This window comes from Rhineura floridana, chromosome 10 (genome assembly GCF_030035675.1).
Source record: "Rhineura floridana isolate rRhiFlo1 chromosome 10, rRhiFlo1.hap2, whole genome shotgun sequence".
Lineage (NCBI taxonomy): Eukaryota > Metazoa > Chordata > Lepidosauria > Squamata > Rhineuridae > Rhineura > Rhineura floridana.
This window is the reverse complement of record NC_084489.1, coordinates 61659343-61672670: the sequence shown is the minus strand read 5'-3', so window position 1 is coordinate 61672670 and position 13328 is coordinate 61659343. Positions and strand designations below refer to the sequence as shown.

Below are 13328 nucleotides of genomic sequence, written 5' to 3'. Positions count from 1 at the left end.
CAAACGTCTTCCAGGTACACCGCCACCGCTCCGTCCTTACCACAAATTCTCGCCACTTCCACGCCCCTCCCCCGCCCCGCCGCTGGCTTTCAACCCTTCACAGACATTCTTCGCCACACTTTTTTCCCCTCGCGCTCTCACAATTTCCTTGCACAGCTCACAGAGCGAGAATAGCACCCAATGGCGCGTGCCCTGGGTACAGCCCCGCGCTAGCGGTGATGGTGGTGGTGTAGTTGTGGCGACGGGAGGCGAGTCGGTGGATGGCTAGGGGAGCTTTCTATACGTGCACTTTCAGGCTCCCCAAAGAACAAACCTAAAGCGGCCACCCTCCCAGAACCCTCTTTGACTCATTCACTTCTTATAGCCTAGGAGCAAGGTGCTCCTTCCCTGAGAGTGGGGTGGGGTGCGGGGGCTGTGCTGTCTTATTCCCTCCATTTCAGGCCACCCTTTTAGGCTGAACGCTTCAGGATGCCGCTTTTGCCTTTGTGCCATTGTCCCGACTCAGTAACCTTTCACAGGGCGATGGTAATGGAAAGGAGCTGGCAAGAGAACGTTCTCTTTTCCAAACGGACATCGTGTACGGCACTGGGCGCAATCCACATCCCACTGAAGTCTGGGATGAAACTCCCATTCGGTGCTAATGGCTTGTGCTGCTTTCAGTGTCTGGGAAAACGCTAGGCTCTCAGTCATTCATTGGTAATACAAGTGCCCAACCCACCAAAAAAAAAAAGTGACCCCAGAGTAGAGCCATAGACACCCTCGTCCCGATAGTCTGATCCGTACCGTGTGTGTGATTTTGGATTCAACATTGTCCACCTCATATTCTACAGGGGCTGGTGAAATGAAGTCGGTGCCATGATTGTAATGGACGGCGAAATGCAACCCTCGTGTAAGGCATTCACAGTACAAAAAAAGAGAGATAATTTAAACGACTCTTAGATTCCACATCAATGAATGAGATACTGGTCCTGGTTTAACCGAAGCACCGATCCCCACAACCGTAAAGTTGAGGAACTTGACACACCTATTAATTCTCTCCTCCCTCCCCTCCCGATGCCAAATGCAGTGTGGAAGCAGTTCTCGTCTAATTAAATGTGCATCCCGTTTTTAGGATGGGGTCTAAAACAGGTAGGAAAAGAAGGGCGTCGGCTTAACTCAGTCATCATGGATCGGGTGCGTGCCACTGTATGCTTGCTTTTCTCTACCAGCAGAGAAAATATCTCCCAATTATAGAGTGAACAAAACGGGACTGGGGGATGTTTGTCTGGTTTCCCGGGCACAAACCTCCCAGTCACCTTGAAACGAAGGCAGACAAAGGAAAATGCCTTCCGTGTGCACCCCAATTGGGAAAAAGTGTGGAAGCGTCTAAGCAAGGAGGTGACTGACAGCAATCTCAGCACCTTGCTTCTCTGCTTTCAAGTCCACTCCTTTGTCACTGAAATGCTGAAATGGTGCCACTACCACAGCTCATAGGAGGTATCTCTTTAAGTGGGCTCCCCTCCTTTTCATCTAGAAGGTTGTGGGTGAGAATTCACTTTTGGCTACTTAACCCTTATGGAAGTGCCTCTTTTTATAGCAGCAAAATTAAGGCTAAAGGGGTGAGTGTCTCTCTCTCCTCCCCCTTCTCATTGCACCTTTTATGACATGTGAATAAAGAGCACGTGAAAGGGTGAGGTTTCCGATCCAGGGTTTATTACTCTAGGCTTATGGCTCCAGAGTAAAAGGGCAAGTTCTTATGGCATCTAGACTCCCTACAGAAAACCCTGATGTCACTCCCCAGCAGAGAGTAGCAAGTTGGTCCTTTCACCCAGGTGGACATTTTCTCTTGTCCCTTCCACAATGACATCAAGAGTTCAAGGGGAATGAAAGGAATATGGGGATTCAGCTCATTGGTCTCCCCCGAAACAAGAGCCACATTGCTGTCCCTTTCCCAGCCAGGGTGTATAATTACTAACTAGGAAGGCAGCTTCTGCCCACATTGTGAGATGGGGATGAGGATAGGGCTGTTTTTTGTTTGTTTTAAGTTGCAGAGACAACACTGGTCACATTCCATTTATAGCCATTCAACTGCATTGACGCGAAAAAAGATAACCTGGCACAATTAAGAGCACTCCAGCCATTGTCTACCTACATAAACTATTGAATATTTATGCAAGTAAATCTGTGTTAAGACAGATGAAGGCATGACAGCTTCGTTTCCACCTTTGCATGTGACTCAAGATTTTTTTTAAAAAAGCTGCAACTTGACTTCACCAACATGAGATACAAGTAGGACTACAACATAATTACAAAACAATGAAGGCCTCCTTAGGTTCAATCCTTCACAGACCTTTAAAGTGATTTTAGCATCTGAGGAGGTTACTCTTAATGTTGACTCTATAATGGGGACCATCATGAGGATCCACCCTTCCTCCAGTCACCAAGAAAACCCATTATTATATAGACAGATATGACACACAAACCAGGTTAACTTTCTTGCTCTCTTTTTATTACAGGTTAGGAATGGGAAATTAAGAAAAAGGCTTGTTTCAAAGTCAGAACAAGAGTGAATAGAGGGAATATATTTAACAAGAGGTACAGGTAAAAAAAAAACAGTTTCTGACAATCAAACAAATAAACATTTCCCCATAAGACATGATACTAACAAAATGCTATTGTCTTAGCAGCTGCACACCAAACTTGTAATATTGGCTAGAAAGAAGGCATTCTATTTCAGCATGACCAAAGCTTTATCAAAATTCCATCAAAGTAAATAATCATCTGATATTCAAAGACAAAACTATTAGGAAACAGTTTCTTTTTCTTCTTGGATCCAGTAGACTGCCAAGGTCTGCAGCTACAGCTGAGTTGTTCTCTCTAGGCTTTTAGCTGCATCTTTTAGTTTTCCAACTAAATCCTAAAATATGGAGTAAGACTTTAGAAAAGAAACAATTTGCTGTACATATTGGATTACTTGAATATATTAGTTCTATAAATGTTGTCTTCAAAGACAATCAGGTTTACATGTGGAAAACTCACTATCCAACACTTTAAGAATGCTTACAGATGTAACAGCTATTTTATATCTTTAAGAAACATTTGGCCTCTCTGCCATATTTTAGCTGAGAGTACATATTGAACATTCTTGGTAGGAATGTTGTGCTAGTAATACAATTTAAAATGAAAGTCCTTGTATTAATATAGAACAGGATATAAGTAACTATAATAAATAAATAAAAAGAATCAGAAGATATATACAACTTTGCAATCTTTCTTACTATTTAAAGTGCAAAATTGAATTGATTCATCAAATTTTAAAGTTGCACTTCTAATTGTATTTAACTAAAAGTATATTTCTTTGTAATTGATGGAATCTTCAGTTAAATATGAAATACAAAACTAAAATTTATTTTAAAATAATCCCCAGGATTAAACTCTTTTCTATTGCCCAGTTCTCAGACTTTATTTAAATTCTACATGTTTTAACACTCTGGTTTGGTTTTGCTTAGTTTTGGCTAGCTGTGGACAATGTGAGCTTCTTAATATAAAGCGCTCAGTTTATAAACCTTCAGTAATTTACGTAAAACCAAATGCTACCTGCACTCTGTGTCAATGTATATGATTATAGAAAGTGAATTTCCTCTCAGATATTACATTTGGACGAGTTCCATCCCCCCAAAGGCTATTTCTTTAAGGCCATAGCCACTATGTGAGTTAAGTTGAATTCTCATATTGGTAAGGTACAAAAGTAAATAACATACTTAACATACTTAATAAAGACATGACCCTCCACTTAACATTTTCTTGGTACTTTTTGCAAACTTTAGTTTTGGTGGATTCCTGATGACACTGAAGACTGACAAACAACAAAGATGATATGAAGAAATACCTGTAATTGCTCCATAGAACAACTAAAATTAATGTCCGGGTGAGATCTTGAGTCATTGTTCTAAAGGAACAAAAATCCCAAAAGTTAGAAGTTTAATATCTGGCAAAACTTTCTTTGATATTTAATTTAGCAATGGTGGAAAATGTATAAGAATAGGTGCAGTACCTCAACATTTAAGGTCATCAGATAAGCAGGGTGATAATTTTTATGAAGTTGATTAGTCTACAGTGATAAGGCAGAAAAATATATATCAGAATCTGGCAGATAAAGAAATCAGAATGAAGCAATACCCATATTAAATTACCTTGATTTGATATTCCAAACGCCAACAAACATCAGTTATATGCAGTGGGCATCTGCCTATGCTGAAGAACACAATAATTTTCTAGTTAGGTTATGCTATGCTAGATAACAAAACTATTGCACACATCTTCCAGGCATAAAAAGGTTACTGTCCCATAGATCAATCACATGTTTCAAATATGGGCTAAGGGAGCAAATTACTTCAACCGGATAACTTGTGTATATGTTTTCTTCCTGTATCTATTCCAGTAGTCTCTTATATTAACTTTTAAGATGCATAGTAAATTAATAGCAAAATCCTACGCATGTATACTGAGAACAAAGTCCTCCTGTATTCAGTGGGGCTTACTCCCTAGTAAGTTTGTTTAGGATTGCAGCTTTACAGCATTACGACAACTTTCTTCGACATACCTTCCCAATAGGATTTCCAAGGTATCTTTATTTTTCTACAAAAAGGAAAAGGAAGGAAAAGTTTGCCATCTTCTACAGATTAAATAAAATATGAATAGGAGAATCAAAAAGAATAAGATAAGCTTGAAAACCTGGTATTCGGTGCAAAATTGTTCAATTCTTTCTTTGTCAAACTTACAGTCTTCTAAATAAGTACTAAAAGGAAAACCAAAAAGATGTGAGAGCCTTAATGCCAGTACAACTCCAGCATAAAGATTTAAAGCATCATTTGGTGTAAAAAATGAAAACAAAAGCCCAAATCTGGAGAGCTTTAAGATGGGAATACCTTATGGCAGATTTGTCAGCTTTTTGCTTTCCAGCTTCTACTATACAAGATGCAGCAGCTGCATGGCAATGTTTTAATACTGCTGGATCAATATGTTCCAAGTCTGGATGATCTAAAAATAAATGAAAATTCAGTGATGATATATTCCAGGGGAATGTTTTTACCAAATAAAACTGGTATTCCTAAAAACTTTTCCTCCATGCAGAGAACTAAGCAGGGTGCAATTATAGCAGTTGGGTAAATATAATTAATACTATATTGGAAAGATTTAAAATTACAGCTGTAAAGATACCGACTACAGGGTTTGTTTCACTAAATCTCCATTCATAAGGAACCACAATAAATGATGGGGAAATCTCAGGTTTCCTTTAAATGCCTTTTCCGGAGACCTGGAACCTGGTCTCAGTTGTTTTCACCATGAGTTTCTCCGGAATTATCCCATCAGGCTCAGAATTTGGCATATTACCCTGAAGAAAGAAAAGGATCTTCTGCGTTTTCTAAACACAGTGTCCTGGTTTTCCTTCTCCCCGTTCATTTTTCTATGCAATCCATTCCTGGAATTTATTGGCAAGCATCAAGTTATAGAACAAATTACATTGCAAACTAAATAAATAAGTAAAGGTTTTTTTTTATACTTTTGCGTTCACGTAATGGGGACGGGGCATCTTTCCCCTCTACTAACTGGCAAATGCACCCGTAGTCGAGATAGCCTTGCGACGGGTTTTCTTTGAGTGCTAAATCAAGGTCACTTTAAAAACAAGGAGATCCATTAAGTTCGCTTTTCTAACTATCCTCCGAATACCGTGTCACTTCAGAAATGGCTGCAAACTGTTCTAGGCACATTTCTAACTTCTTTTTTTTCCTTTCTCGCCGAGTTCTGTTTTAATAAACAGAGCTGTTATTCGGCAATTGCAGTTCAAGCTAGTTCCTACCAGAGGCAGCGCATTTTCAAGGCGAACGGCTAGCACAAACGCCTTCCTTCATCGCTAATGCAAAGCGGCCGGCCTAATGTCAATAACTACATCACTTTGCGAGCAGGCAACCGCGGGTTACAGATACAGGATTTTAAGCACAGAAACAGCCCGGGGGGGGGAACGGAACGGAGTTCCCGAGTTATAACTTTAAATAAAATACAATCATACACAGCCCAGAGTCTTGATCTTGAGGTTACAACAACAGACTCTTCCTAAAACAAATCAATCCGTTTACAAGCCTGACCTTTTTTTTGGGGGGGGGGGAAAGACTCCGCTGATTTTAGGATTGCTGTGAATACCTCGCCCGGGGGGGCGGCGGGAAGGGGTGGTGGAAATAAACCGACATTAACATAACGGGGGGGGGGCGACATCCACAACGACAAGCTTTCTCGGCTTTCGGCAGGGAGAGGCTTTATAATCGCTTTTAGGCCAAAAGCGAGTGAGAGGCACAAACAGGTTTCTGCAAAAAACGACAACCGCCAGGAAATGGAGGAGAGTAACAACAATAACAAAAAGAAAAGAAACAAAGAAAGACTACAGTTGGTGGGTGGCTACATTTCTCAGCGTCGCAGAAGACACTTCCTGAGTTTCAGAGGAAGCGATCGTGGGTGCTTCAGCTGCAGACAGACAACCAGGCATAACAATGCACCAGGACTGGGGAAAGAAAAACTAAGAGCCCCCACCCACCCCGCCTTCCTTCCTTCCTTCCTTCGCCTCGGCTCTCCCTCTTTCTCTCCAGTTCCCAAGGCAGCAATGCAGTTTCAGTGCCTGCCGGCTAAGCCTTTCGCTCGAGAATCAGCACTTACCTAAAGAGGCCTGGTCGGCCTGGCCGCTGAGCAAGCTCTGGAAGGCCGTCTGTACCAGAACCGTGTACGCTCTGAGGGAAAAACAGCCGCGATCAGCCAGGATCTGCAACCCACTCTGCACAGGCTCCGACAACTCCATTGTGAGCCGAGCTGTGACCTTCGACACGCCGCCCACGTGATCGCTGCGCTCAGCTGATCCGGCAGCTCAAGGGGAGCTGCGGCGGAGGCTGTTTATTTCAGCTTGGAGCCTGGAAGGAAAAAAGCGCTGCTGCCGCCGTTGTTCTTGTAGCTGCGAGTTCAACGCCTCCTCCTCTTTCTTCCTGCTCTCTAATATTCTCTGCCTCTAAATCCTTTCCGTGTAACTAAACCACCTTCCTTTTAAAAAAATTATTATAAAGACCTTTGTATTTCTTAAGGTAAAGAAGAGGTCAGCTTTCTCCTTTTGCTTTTAGATGGGAGATACCTTGATTATATTTTGTGAACACATTGAATCCTTTTCAGTTTTTATTTATTTCACAAGGATGGCTAAGGGGGCTGCCCAAACGCTGTAGTCGTTTGTAAGGTGACTTTGAGCGTGGTGTGAGTTCATAGGCTCTTAGTAAGCCTCTCTTCCCTCTATGCTTTATAGACAAGTGATGTGGGACAAGCTGTGTTTTGGAGTTCTGCTCTAATTTTTCTTAAGCTGCAGGCAAATAGTGTTAGTTATTCAGAATCATAAAAACTTCTTGAGGATCAGAAAGCTGGATAGAAACTGCAAAATAAACAGATAAATGACAAATTTATTGTCTAATTCTCATTTCCCCCTGCAATTTAATTTTACAATAAGACTGTGATATTGTTGTGGTTGCCCTTTTAAAATATGACATTTTTCTCTTACTACTACTACTACTGTGCTGATACTTTTTTTATAATCTGCAAAAGCATTTAGTGGTAATCATTTGAATGTTTCCCTTAAGATATTTTACTTTTTCATATTAATGGTAGAAATACTATATTATAATTTTATAAGAAACTGCAGCTTTTGCAGTTTCATTAGTTTCTGCAGAGCAGGTTTTAAAAACTGAACAAGGCATTTTTTATAGATGGCCCTGTAATAATTTCTTGATCTGGACCAAAAGAAGTTTTGAATTTGTAACTTATTTTTACTGAGTTTAGTTTCTTACAAACATATTTTCCCCTGATTTTTCCAATGCATTAGCTCCTGCTTTACAGGCCACCTCATTTTGCACTCGGGCTAACATACACTTTACATTCTACATTCTAGCAACTTGTTTTAAACATGCTAGTGTATTTATGCCTACATAAGATGAATCTGGAGAATCAAGGTTAATATTTAAATCAAGATGGAACAATAACTACACATAATGAAGACTCTTGGCTTTAATTAAATTGTTTTGGCCTACTGATGGGTGGGTAGAAGTTTCATCACAGCATTTTATTATTTATACAATTTATGGACCGCCTAATTTAAAATGTTCTCTAGGTGATATGCAACAGCAGAATAAAGCAACAACTCAGCAATAGGTCAACAATAATATCCAGCCATAAAATTCCAACTCTGACACACATTTTTGAAGCATTAATCTAAGCTGTCAGTTTTTTCTGTTTTAGTTTTCTTGTACACCTCCTTGATCTTTTGGGGAAATGGCTAAGAAAATTTAATTTTAAAAAGTATTACTATTATTAGGTGAGTCAACATGTTATAGCATATCATTCAAGAAAGAAGTCATGAGTTAACTTCACAGTGAAAACACTAGCTCTTTTTTTTTTATGGAATCTGACTCGGGTGATGGATTTTGTTAACCACCTTAACACCGGCCAAGCTGATTCTGTGAAGTTAAAACTGGATTTTTCAAGTGATATATTATTTCTACATTTATTGCAACTCACTTGACTACTTCAGGACTTGTCCCTTTCTTTGTTACAGATAACTGAATTCATTCACTAGCAAGCTACTGGGGAATACTGGGGGGAAAGCTTTTTGGAAAACCTATCTTAAAAATCAAGTTGAAGTTACATAGCACATATCTATCATCTCTCCTATACATATGTGAATTCCCCCCCCTCCCATATATTTATGTCAGTAAAGTAGCATCAGCATATTAATGTTGCTGGTGCACAAAAGACTGCAACTTCATGCCTTTGGGAGTAAGTCCCATTCATACAGTGGAACTTCTAAGTACATCTACATAGGGCTGGGCTTTTAGGATGGAAGCCACATCTCCTGTGACTTAGTGGTAAGCTTTTCATTGGTTTTGAAATTGCCATGGATTGTACCATGACTTGGATGCTTCCCATAGCAAGATATAAATCTCGCTTTAGTATTATATGTGCTAACACTGTTGTGTTTAAAGTGTGCACATTGATGGTGCTGTAAAAACATATATAAAATTGTATAATTTCAGGGGGAATGTAAGCTATTCATGCCAGTGAACAATTTTTGCATAAAGCTGAATTGCAGTAATGCTTATTCAATCAGAACATAGACATGGCACAAATATCACTTTCAGTTTGGTGCTGTGTTACAATGTGATTATTTACCCAAGCTTTTATTTATCCAAAAAGCCTCTTTGTGCTCACACCAGGGTCTTCTGTTATTTCTTAAATTTTATTCTTTGGGCATATGAATCCCTTGCCACAAGCTCCCTTAGGTGCAAAGTAGTTTGCCTTGTTACATGGGGAGATGCGATTAGAGGAAAAACAATCGCTCTAAAGCCCTCTTGGACTCATGGAGCTAATAGTTCTATGACTAGGGTTGCCAGGTTCAGGGCCTGAGACTGATGCTGTATCTTTAGGAGAAGAGAAAGTCAGCCAAGTGCCCATGTTTTTGCAACCCTGTAATGGGAAAAACTACAAAGTGGAATTCTCCCTTCCCCCTGCACAGCTTTTAAAGATACAGAAGACTTCTTGCAGGCTGGGCCTGACAACCAAGAGATCTTCTGTATCTTTAAAAGTTGTGCAGGGGAAGGGAGAAGATCCTCAAGGCTGCAATCCCAAATCCATTTCCTAGGGAGTAAATCCTATCTAACTTAATAGGCCTTTGTTCTAAGTAAACATGCACAGGATTGTACCACATGAGAACTGTTTATAAGCATCAAGGTGATCAGCTGACAGAGTTGTCTGACATACTGGAAATTGCATTTCTTATTAGTTCTTCCTCTCTCCAACATGCACACACACTTGATACATCTTCTGGTGCAAGTACAGCATCATGAGTTAAGAACTGTAACCATTCATCGTGGCCCATTTTTTGTTTTCTTTTTTGAGTTAATTAAACCATGCAAATATCACTGTGGCCTCTGAAAACACCATATTCATGACATTACTTTACCCAGGCCTTTGGTTGAGTAGACGTCTTCTGTCCTTCTGCATTGCTATGTGCTGCTGTTTTAGGCTGCCATTTTGTTGTTGTTTCGTGGTTTTATTTTAATGTAAATTGTACTTTTTAAAATTGTGACATTTTTATAACCTGGCCTGGGACCATTTGGTGTGAGTGGGTGTGAGAGAGAAAAAATAAAGATGCTGTCAGTGTCTGTTTGTTTAGCACAGGTACGATCCATTATAGCAATTGTTAATGAAATTAAGGTGTTTATTGAAAAGTTATATTTTCATTTCTTTAAGAAAATCTGAAAACTCCTTCTACAACACTTGTCTAGATAAGACTAAACAAACTCTTCTGCCTTATAAAAACTGCTTGGCGGAACTTCCTTTGTGAAAGAGAATACCCAGCCAGTTAAGCATCAGCCTTGACATGTAACAAAATATTTTATTCCCACCCTGGGCTCCTTTTTGGAGGAACAGTGGTATGATGATGATATTGTTCCCAGTCATCCATGAAATATCTCTGGGTTTAAAAAAATCACCATTTACTAATTTTTTTAAATGGATGGGTTGGCCAAAAAATATCATTTACAGTACTCTGTCTGTCTGAATGGTTAATAAGAAAGTTCATTTCCCAGTGTGTTACTGCTCATGATCGCTGACTGGATGTACCAAACTGAGTGCTGTAATTAAGGTCTACCAACCACAGCATTAACAGGAAAACAAATACCTTTCAACTGCAGGATCAGGGCCTTAATAGCCCATGCGTAAAAAGCAGTGTGCATGCACACACAAAACTCTGTAGTTTGCTAATAATGTTTTCAAGAAGTAAAAATCCACCATTTGTCTTGAAGCAGTATTTTTGTTTTGATACTTTGTCATCAAAGTGAAAGTTTGAAGGGTAATGACCCTTGATGCCCTCAACCCACACATCATGGTCAGTTTTATTTTTTTATTTTATTTATTTTTCACTCTGCTGGAAGAAAGTAATAGAAGAACAGGGAGAATATCAGAATTAAATAAATAAATAAATATATCAGAGCCTGTCTACAAGTACTGTATCTCTTTTGTATGCGCATGTAGGAAAATTGTATTGAAAGATTTGGGGAAGGACAGATGGGGGGCACATAGGTAAAAAAGTCAAGGTTACAGAGCAATGACCACAGTGAACAAAACTGCTATTCTATAATTTACTCTACATTATCCTTTGCAAGGTACATTTTAAATTTTGTGAGGCCTAATGCTTCAGTTTAGCATTCTCTTTTAGAATGTCATTTTCTTCTAAATAGATATGTCAAAAAACTCATCCCTTTTAAAAATATATTTTCTGGGAAGTGCGTATTGAGGGGTGAAAAACTCACAAAAGAAATACTGTACAATTTGAATACATATTAATCAATCAATTGGACTAATTGTCACAACCCAACAAGATGTTTTAGCATAATAACTAAATGCAGATGCACATGTTGCACTGAACCCAAAGAATGTTAAAATTAATGTTTAAACTTTTCCAAATGTGATAGCAACAATACTTAAGAATTAGAATAAAACTCTCTTTAAAAGTTATTGACTTTAAAAAAAAAATAGGGAGGAGGGTAAAAGAAACATGTCCTATAGATATTTTGTGCAAAACTCTTTGTGATGTCAAGAGGAGTTTAATTGACTGATGGAATGCTCTATAGACTCTCCTTTTGGTGGGAATGTCTTTTTCCTCTCTTTTCCCCATCTCTTTTAATTGTAAAAAGGGAAAGCATGAAAAATAGGCCTTGTTGCAAGCCCCTCTCCTCATGACTTCAAGCACAGCCAACCAAAAAAACAAAAACTCACAGCCTATGAACAAATAAAATGGCCCAGAAAATGGTATACATCCACACTTTCTTTTACAACATGTGCATAATATAAGAAACAAAATATTTCCATAAAGAAAATAATTGATTACTTCCTGCTCTTTTTTTGAGGGTGGTAGTGGTTGCTTTGCAAGATTAATTTTCTAAAAACAGTTCATTCCTCCACTCTATGTAATGGAAACTTCATACAATATAATTATTTTGTAATTAAGTGCAATATCAGTGAAAAAAAGGCATGGTCAAGGAAGTTTCCATCTAGATCTACTTGTTCTACATTTCCTTCTTTGAAGAAGCCCGTATGGTTGAATAAGAGCAAAAATAAATAGAAAGGGTGTGCTCTGCACATGCGACTTGGTCTTTTAAAGCCATTCTTTTAGCTGTTTGATTTTTAGTCCTTTCAATAAATACTCAGAGAAAGCATTCTTGGGAAATTTCACACTTTAAACATCAAAGGTATTTTCAAAGTATAACAATGTAATCAAGTGTTCCAAATATTCTATCTTTTCTTATAAAATATCTAATCAATTTTAAAAAGATTTCTTTAAACATTAATTCCAGGCAGCAAAGTTATTTTTAAATCAGAGGTACAGAAACAGATTGTACAGCTGAGTTCTTTAAGATAGGGTAATTTTAATGAAAATGCAGTACTAATAGTGTTGGGCACCACTAAAATGCAATGTCTATTTAAGATGTTTCAGCTTCATTCATTGGCATGGGTATCAAAACAGCAACAGTACTACTGTAACAGAAAGCTGAAATGGGTACACTACAGATATATTCCAAGATTTCTTGAAAGTCTGGAACAGGACATTTTAAATGGTCAAAAAGTGTGGTTCCCACAAGAGAGCAGCCATCTCTTTGATTCATGTCTAATAGCATGTAGCGCTGACATTTCCCCTTTGTTTAACAGTCCTTAGACTTGGAACTTGCAGAGACAGCCAGGAATATGCATGGTGCAGAAATACAAATCATATTGTATGATAATGTAGGACAGCTCACAGTACAATAGATTATACTTTTTTGTGTAAATTTTAAATATGTTTCTGCTAATCCATAAAAAGTTTATTACGATGTATCCCCAGATGTAGTTGGTTATGTAATTCTTACTCACATTTTGCATTTATTGAAGTCAAAATTTAAAGCACCTCTGAGTTCACAGAAGAGCAGCAGTAAGGCCCGTAAGAATGACACTTGGCTTTAATAGGCAGGAGACAAACACATAATAAATTAATGCCATTGTTTAAGTTTTATACAAAATTTAAATTTACAGCAAACTGAGAAACCAGATTTATAACATACAATGTTTGCTCTTAATTTCTGTATTTAACAGTATCATTTGAATACACTTTCAATTCTTCCTATATAATGAAAAATCAGCATAATATATTGTCATGGCAATTACCATTTTTATTTTCAAGCAGAATTCAAGTCTGAAAATAATATTTAAAAACTATCTAAATGTTCTCTATATGT

The 13328-nt window shown here is 38.4% G+C and overlaps 1 protein-coding gene across 1 annotated transcript; it reads right to left on the bottom strand.

Annotated features, from left to right (window-relative positions):
• Positions 1–2466: 2466 nt before the first annotated feature.
• On the bottom strand, positions 2467–7223 carry COMMD3 (COMM domain containing 3). Its single transcript, XM_061586265.1, has 8 exons — positions 6688–7223; positions 4908–5019; positions 4714–4777; positions 4583–4617; positions 4173–4233; positions 4034–4090; positions 3869–3928; positions 2467–2896 (listed from the first exon to the last, which is right to left on the bottom strand). Exons 1-8 carry the CDS (start codon positions 6824–6826, stop codon positions 2837–2839), a joined length of 588 nt encoding a protein of 195 aa, XP_061442249.1. The 5' UTR covers positions 6827–7223; the 3' UTR covers positions 2467–2836.
• Positions 7224–13328: the final 6105 nt, after the last annotated feature.

Coding starts and splice junctions, on each gene's coding strand:
- COMMD3 (XM_061586265.1), bottom strand. CDS start 6,826: ATGGAGTTGTCGGAGCCTGTGCAGAGTGGGTTGCAGATCCTGGCTGAT. Junction 5,020..6,687: donor GGCCGACCAGGCCTCTTTAG/GTAAGTGCTGAT, acceptor ATTTATTTTTAG/ATCATCCAGACTTGGAACAT. Junction 4,091..4,172: donor GTTTGGAATATCAAATCAAG/GTAATTTAATAT, acceptor TTATCACTGTAG/ACTAATCAACTTCATAAAAA.